Genomic DNA, 8,906 nt, shown 5'->3' on the forward strand with positions numbered 1-8,906 from the left:
TATTTTATTGTTGTTGCAATATTATTATGGTTATTTCAACCATTTGTTAAAAAAAACAAACATTATTATTATTATTATTATCAAGAAGAGACCAAGAAAAACATCAAATAAAACTTTCCCTTTGTTCTTAATGTGAGCATTAATGGGTTGAAACTCAGAAATTGGAAAGTGCTTCAGTTCCAAGACTTCAGTACACAATATTCACACCACATGAAATGTCTTAAAATTCTTCCTTTCTGCTTTTAATATCCACAAATTTAATCCGCCTTCATTAGCTGTCAAAAGTTTGGACGCCCTCTTTTCCTGTTAGATTGAACGAGAAAGGGCGTCCAAACTTGACTGCTTCATGCCCCACCCAGCACAACAACAGCTACTTCGTTTTTTTGCTGTACTTTATTCTCATTTGTTATTATAGTATTTTCAAATCCATGTTTATGTTGACCTCTAAAAACTAAACTGATTAAAATGTTAGCATCGCACACATTTATTTGAGCATTTATTGCAATACTGTATGCTGTGAAGAAATGTAGATTTTGTAAGAAAGCTTTGGTGTTGGTGTGAAGCAGATTGCTTCACTGATCACTCTATCAACAAACTCTTAAAATCTGAATTTTCATCAGTTTATGTTTTGTACTATGTAACACTACTCTGCTGATCATGATGTTTAACTGGAAGCACTCAGAAAACGCAGACATGTGCAAAGCTATCATAAACTTTTTTGCTAATGAAATGTGGGCCTTATGTATTAGTTTGAAGCTCTGATGGCAAATTATCCCTGTTTCCCCACAATACAGTCTCTTGTTTCTTATTTCATTACTGAGATTTGCTGATAATGTAATCAAAATCTGTTCATAATTTTTTTTTAGTTATGTTGCTAACAGACAAAACCATTGGTGTAGTCCAGGGTATACGCAGGTATACAAAGTATACCCACTTCTTTTTCAGTCAGGATTGAGTATACCCACTTCTAAACCCCCTGTGACGCTGCTTTTACCACTACAAAGGTCTCTATACATGTACCTACTCGCTCAGCGGCTCAGCTAAGGTTACCTATATGCTACACTGGTGTGGTTAGCCATCAGCTTCGTTAACTTTAGCCTGAACATCGTAATAATATAGATATATGTGTCTATGAGCCTGTCTCTCACTAGTCTGTGTGCCAGTCCTTTCATAACTCTTCCTCCTTAAAACCAAATAGCAGAAATAATGTGACTATGAGCAAATATATAAATCAATTTTTGGGGTGAACTAAATATCTTAGATGTCATTTTTTTCTGAAGCAATGTTTTTTTGGGCTACTTTTCTGTTTTAAAAAAAAAAAAAAACGGTGAAAAATTGGGAGTATAATATCTCGAGGGACCAGTACATCACTGGACAAAACAACACTGCCAAATGTATGAGCTCCATCTAGGCTGAGATAAATATGTTAAGAATGACATTAAAATGAACCTTATTAAAATGAACCTTACATGTTTTATATGTTTTGGAGAGAAATGAGGAAAAATTGCTTCAGTTTAGAGAGCACACGCTTTTCCCAGACCAGTTTGATGTAAGAATTTAAATACAGTTTTTTAATTTGATAATGCATCAAATTTTTAATTTTGTGACAAGTCAGTAGGTGTCCGTCCACACAGCTGAAACCCATGCAAGGTTTTTTTTTTTTTTAATATTTCATTTTTAAGACTTTTTAAATTTACAAAGGACCCCCCCCCTCTCCCCTACATCTTCCCCAAACAACAACCAAAAAAAAAAAAAAACTCTAGTTACCCTATCCCTTTGACGTTAAACACCAAACCCAAATACATACTAAGGCCTGTTATTTTACAAAGTTATGCCTACAAGGCTTAGGTAAGGTTGCCAAATTTTAACAAAGGTTTTATAAGATTTTCTTACATAATACATTATTTTTTCCAAAGGCACATAACTGTTCATACTGAATTATTCAAGTTGTGTCATCCATGGAAGTAAAACCATGTGTTGTTCCAAACTATAAAGAGCTTGAGAAGCAGCAGTGACTGTGCCCGTTTTGCTTTTTAAGATTCACATAACTAATGTGCATCAGATTCAAAATGCAACATGAAGAAGCCTCCGTTCCAGATTACATATTCATGTTTATGCCCAATGTCCAACTTAGAAGCTGTCATGAAATATTTGCAAATCAACTTTCTCTGAGGCGTGTTTTACACTGCGTCCTTCTCACTCTGCAGATGGGTTTTTAGAAGAGATTTGACTGCTGAAATGCAAAACTTTTTTAAGACTGTTAAGATTTAATAGATCATGCTTTGTGTTTTTAAACAATGTAATGGTTTTCAGAAAGGATGCTCAAGTTGGGCCGATTCCACAGAAGCTGCAGGATTTACAGATTAAGTTTCAGATTTTCACAGAAACATGCAACACTAGAAATAACTATACATGGTGCATAGTAACAACTGAAAAGTTGCAAAACTTCACAGTTTTTCATTTAATAAATCTTTTTTTTTTTTTTTTTTTTTTTTTAGATGCGTTTGGCAACAGTTTTTAACTGTTTCTATCCCACATAATAAGCCATATGATTCTAATGTTTGAGTGAAAAATATTTTCATTTGACTCTGCGATAAATCCCGTCTATCCCAGTGATAAATATTTTTCTGAATGAATAAATAATTTTCTCATGCACAAAGTGCGCAGGAGAGTATAATCTGTTGGGGGGAAAAAGTTGTTTCCTTTTAGTTATATTTTATTCAGAGCTCAGTTGTTTCATCTCTTCCACCACAACAGCACCTGTGGAACCTGAAGCTGGTGTTTTAGAAGAACATACAACATTTTTACCTGAAGAGAGCAGGTAATCTTGCTTAAGACGAAGGGCTGACAGCGAAAACTGCTCCTGTGTGTGGCTCCAATCTGCATCTGCTTCTCCAGAGTTCCCAGCGGTACTTTTACAGCCTCCAGGACCCAGAGCCACCAGTATGTCTTCTACTGAGTCAGTCCACACTCTGCATCCATCTGAGATTTCTGCTTCGTACTGACCAGTCACATCAGTCAGACTGGATGTGAGAGGAGATGACAAGATTGGGGACAAGCTTTCCAAACTGCTGGATGTCCTGACAGACAGGGTGGGTGAGGGCACACGGGACGTGTGTGATGAGGACTTATCTGGATCAGAGGCGGTGAAGTGGTGGGGAAGAGATGGGACGTTCAGAGTCCTTTGCATCATGATGCTTTGCTTCCCATCAGCTTCTCGTCCCTCCATTTTCAGGGCCTGTTGGAGACTTTGGCTGAGAGCTTCACCCAGAATACGAAGCTCTTCAACTATCGGAGGCCTGCCATTGCTGGACTCCCTGCCCAGGTCGTCCAACCGGGACCGAGTGTTGAGCTTAGCTTGGCTTCTTTGCTGCAGAAGCCGGTGCTGTTGAAGATACCCTGATGCGGACAGCTGGGGTCCATCTGGCTCTTCACTGCCATCTTTGATCCAGTCTGAGCTGGTGAGACTCACTCTGCGTATGATCCCCTCAACCTCCTCGATCTTGCCCATCAGTCTCTGCGCTGCAGCCTCCTGAGGAGACTTCCCCTCAACATTGTCAGCCTTCTTTTTCTCTGGTTTCTGGCCAGTAGTCTTGCTGCTTTTTGCCCTGTCGCTGTCATCAGAGGTAAACCTGGAGTAAATGTCGTTATCATATTCAGAAAGGTCCGCATCTGAGTCGTGGGGAGAAGATTTTTGCTTCGAAGAGAACCTCTTCCTGGAAGAGAGAGGACTTTTCTTAGTAAGCGAGTTCCGTAAAATTGCCGGTGAAGCATCGGGTAGCTTTACTCTCCACACTGGCTTTAACACCTGCGGTGATGCAGTTTTCTCCTCATTTTTATTTCCAACAAGTTTCCCTCTGGCAGCTGGAGTCCACTCCCTGAAGACAGGAGAGCTTGTTACATGGAGCTTTGTCATTCTTCTGGCCTTCAGAGGCACTTGCGGAGTCCCGGGTGTCGTCTTGAGGTTGTGAGAAAGTTTGCCAGTGTAAACTGATCCCTCCGCCCTCCTCCTCCTCTTCCGTGGGACCTGCATCCTTTGGGATTTTAGTAAAGCATCACAGCTTTTGATGTAACAGTTGGGTTGAAGTTTTGCAGCCTGCTGGTTCCCCATATTCATAAAAGCCTGGCACACCGAGCACAAAGGAAACAACTCCGTCGGCCAGCAGATCTCAGAGCCGTCCAGCGTTTTGAGGGAGAACTTGTCCGCTTGGCCTTGCCTCACACTTCCTGCTGGATCCTCCTCCTTGTGGTTAGAGGTTGGTCTTTGATGGGTACAGGGAGATGCTTTGAAGGGTGGAGATGGACTTCCGCAAAAGGAAAGAGATGGACTCACATAGCTCTTCTCATTGAAGAGTCTGTAGAGGGATATGGTGGAATGAGTACCTTCCATTGTGTTGTTTATAGATGATGGTTTCTTAATTATAGCTGACAAGGCTCAATCACGTAAGACCTGCAAAACAATACAATAAACATTGTTTTTGATTAAGTATGTGCTCTAGTATCCACTTTGAGTTTATTTCCTCCTATTCATTAGAGCTAAATGCAAGCAGTATAAATATTTTAAGTTTTTAAAGAAAAAGACAAGTCCATTGCACTTGCAAAAAATGTTCTAAAGTATTTAGTTTTTGTTATTACAGCATGAGTCTTGCCAAGCAAATCAATATACAAAATGTGCTGTAAAATAAACTGTGTCAAATCACAAAATCGACATTCTTCTCCACATCCACTTACTTGTAAAAACATGCAGCATCCCTTGTTGCAGAAGCAGGTCACTCTTCTGTTGCTGCTCAGGTAACCGCAGACGACTATCCTCCCCCTGTAGGCACACACACACGTTTCCACCAATCGCCAACGCAAGTGCAAAATGGTAACATCTCTGATTGGTTCTTTGGCTGAAGCTCAATGTCACTAATCCCCTAAGAGCTGACAGGTACCGAGGGGGGCAAGGAAACAAACAGACGGTGGGGATTTGGACTAATTAGTGTAATCCCCTTGACTTTAATCAATACCTGAATGCACACAAAGTGGGCACGCCAACAATGATTCCATAAGGACATGTTTTTGCAATAAAAGCATCATAAAATGGATAACAAGTGGCAACCCTTTATCTCTGATATAAAAAGTACATATTGTGCTGCAAAGTGAGCTCTCTCATCATCAGTATGAGACTGATGTATGTATGCTGCACGCTCAAATTGCAGCACATGTTTGGATCATTCATTCTGTATTAACAGTGTTCATGTGTTTTTGCTACTGAAGTACTCATGAAATATGAATTAATTTAATGTAATCAGACTCAGAGGAAACCCAGAGGTGATGTTCCTCCATGGGATTTAATAATCCGTGTTAAATTGCTCTGTTATTGTCCAAAACTAGATTAGCTCTGCCGCACTTTACTGACCTCTGACTCTATTTAGGTCAACTGTGCAACATGCTGAGGCGCATACGGAGTTAATCTGACCGCTGGCCAGCTGTCTATGCTGCATCACAGGCAGTTAGAGGAAATAAACAGCTGTTAGTGACATAATGACATCCCTACACAGAAGTCAGAAAGAGGAGAAAGAAGAACATTTTCCCTTTTGACAAGTTAAACGTAGTAATTGAACTCAACTGGTTTTGCTCAAATAAACAAAATGATGAAAAAATTCCTGCTAGATTCTTGGAAAAACATGTCAGTAAAAGTTTATTTCATTTACTTTGTCCTCTGTAAGGTGTTGCATTTATAGTAGCATTTCAGCTGACCGTGAGACCGCTATCGTTATTAAACAGACTTGTGAGAATGAAAGGTTGTGATAAGGTCAGAGGGTTGTAACGATATGCTTTCGTCCCAATTAGATTCAGATGTTTTTTTGGTGATTCGATTTAAATAGTGATTATCACAACTCTTTATCGTTAATTATTGTAAATTAAAAACCATAGACTGTATATAGAGATGGCCTTTGTGACGTCACCCAATAGGTTTCTGAAGAGCTGAATTGAAGCTCGGTGGGCAGTTCCTACCATCGCCATCTTGGCAGGGGCAAGTGCGTCGTCTCGCCCGGAAAATACATATATGGGCAAATAGGTGGAGCTGAGAGGGGGGCTGTGAGCGTCATGGCGGATGATTGACATCGAGCAAACTCCGAGTTGGATGTAGTTAAGAGCTAACCGAGCTAACCCGGAGATAACAGGAGCTAACCAGCTAACAGAGGTAAGTGGGCTAAAGCTAAGTCACGTTGTTAACCGGCTAAAAACAGCGGTTGTTCTGCGTTACTCTCACTTGAAGCGGGAGATTGGTACCTGTCAATCAAAAGGGCACACCCCTAAATATGCCGAACTTCGAGATTAAAGTGGAACTATTGCATTTCAGGCTAATTCATTTTTATTTCTGAGACCAGAAGGGCTGGGATTGATCGAGTTATTGTCACAAATCGCTTTATTTACTTCAGACTGACCCTCTCCGTAGGCTGTCAGATCAGCCTGTGGGCAAAACAAGTGGATTGAGACTTCTCTGCATTAAGCCCCGCCTCCCGCCACCGCGCTACATCGGGAGCGCGCACTGCAACTGCTTTCGCAGTCATTGTAACATCTCATAAACAGAAGGATTAGGCTAATATGAACTTAATAAAAAAAACAAAATACAATGTCAACACATAGCATACAGCCCTACATGTTGGAACCTGAATCAGACCCTGAAAACAAAGTGGAAAACAGCAACCCACAACAACGAATGCCACAGGATGTCTCTCTTTGGTAAACTCACCAGCCATCATTGGAAATAACTTTATCCGACGTTTTCCACCCGCCTGATGTATTTGTACATGCCCTTGTTAACCAGTAGAAGGTAACCAATCACCGAATCTTATCCGCCGAGACGTCACAAGGATTTCCAAGTAGAAAAAACTCTAAAACGACGCGTTTTTCGTTGCCATGGAAACCGAACGGAGAGAGTGCTGGAACTCAAACTCAAACATGCGTTTAGCTGATAAAAAACAGTGCCGTTCACATGTCTGATGAGGATTCAACCCTGTAACACTGGAGAAAGCCCAGAAAACTTGAAATACCATAATAGCACCCCTTTAAATTACTTTTAAACGGGCGAGTTAGAAAAAATTCACAGTACAGTAAACCTGACCTATTAAACCGAAAATGGGTTTCTGAACCAGACTGTAAACATGTTTATTTCTGCTGTGAAGTTGGTCTTTTTAACATGGGAGTCTATGGGGATTTGCTCTGTTTTGGAGCCAGCCCCTAGTGGATGAAGGGGGAACTGCAGTTTTATGCACTTCCACATATGCTTCACTTTTTAACCATCCATGGGTCAATGTTAAAAACAAAAAATAAAATGAATAAGAAATTTTTTTGCTCGTCATTTTTCTTGATTTCAAGGAGGAAAAAAACACAGTAAAAAGACAAATAAAAATATAAATTAAACGACTTTTTTTTATCATGGATTATTTTTATTCATAAAAATAAAAATCAATTTTTTTTAACAAAAAAATCTATTTTTAAATTGTGAAGCGAAAAATCCCAATATTCGATTTTTCCGATTCGATGTCCCACCCTTACTGGTCAGCAACACTGGAGCACTACAAGTGACTGTGCTCTCACCATTTTGCCTTCACATTAAATGCCTCAGACTTCCAATACAACTCTGGCTCCTGTCATCTGGAGAAATACTCTGATTACTCTGCATTGTGGGATTTATCAGTGATGGACAAGAAGCAAGTACAGAGAATGGGTCAGTCCATTGTGGAACACTTACAAAACAAAAGAGATGGTTGTAGACTTCAGGAGTTCCTTACATAAACAAAACACTGTTTACATCCTGGACGAAGAGGTGGTGGAGGTAAACAAATAACTTGGATTCCAGCTTGACAACAAACTGGACTGAAAACGCAACGGAAACATGAAAAGATGGAACAGACTCCTTAAGGAAGCTAAGATCAGTCAACGTCTGCACCAAGATGCTGCATATCTTCTATAAGTCTGTCATGGAAAGTGCAATCTGTTTTGCAGCCATCTGTTGCCAGAGACACTTAAAGAAACTTAAATGAATTGAGAAGGCTGGTTCCGTGCTGAGGTTGAATCTGGAGCTCATCGTCCGGAGACGAATGCTGTGCAAGTTACTGAACACAATGGACAGTTTTTCATTTGTTGCACAAAGTGGTGGAAAAAATAGTGGAAAATGTTTCGTCAAAAGACATTTTTAAATATGTAGCAGGAGGAAAAGGTGTAGGTGATCATTCTTGCCAGTAGCCATTGTCCTCTAGAACTAGACTCAACTCTGAATTAGTCATTGATTATTCAATTTCTTTTTTTTAAGCCTACAAAAATAGTTTCCCTTCAGAAATTGTCCTTCATTAGGTATTCTTATTTAATTCAGTTTATTTAGCTTTTTTTGTTTAGAAATCTATAATCTGTATAAGCTCATGAATCTAAGCAGATATCCCCCATTTTGCAATTACTTGTTAAACTGGTAAATTAATCTAAGTTATAAACAATGATGATATATGGGAACAATTTATGAATGGAGAGAAATTCTGATATGTATGTAAACAGATTGATAAATAAACACACCTGTGATTTGGAAATGACTTGTAACTACTCCCTTTGTCTTAACCATAAGTCATATTGTGTAGCTGATTTTTGTTTTTTAAAGGTCTCAGTATGAAAGTTAAAAACCATTAAAACTCTAATGCCAGCTCACAAACAGTCATGATAGCTTTTAAATTGAAGTAATGACGGTTTGTGTTAAGAAAAAAAGAACATTTTAAATATCTTGAATTTGTGGTCTTTCTGGCTAATACCCTCACAGGAAATTTTGTACGGTAAAGTGGACAAATCATCTGCCTTCATACAAAGCCAAATTAATCAATAAACGTGTGTGCAGTTACACTAAATGGCCACCAGATGGCGGTCATGTG

At 39.4% G+C, this 8,906-nt stretch overlaps 1 protein-coding gene across 1 annotated transcript in view; it reads right to left on the reverse strand.

Annotated features, from left to right (window-relative positions):
- Positions 1-4,390, reverse strand: part of fmn1 (formin 1) — a gene marked incomplete at both ends in the record, with an annotated part of 36,730 nt that extends 32,340 nt beyond the window's left edge. The window contains one exon of the mRNA XM_079255730.1: positions 2,809-4,390. Coding sequence (XP_079111856.1) covers positions 2,809-4,390 — 1,582 coding nt within the window. The remainder of the gene's footprint in view (positions 1-2,808) is intronic.
- Positions 4,391-8,906: the final 4,516 nt, after the last annotated feature.

Source organism: Telmatherina bonti, assembly GCF_933228915.1.
Source record: "Telmatherina bonti genome assembly, chromosome: 16".
NCBI lineage: Eukaryota > Metazoa > Chordata > Actinopteri > Atheriniformes > Telmatherinidae > Telmatherina > Telmatherina bonti.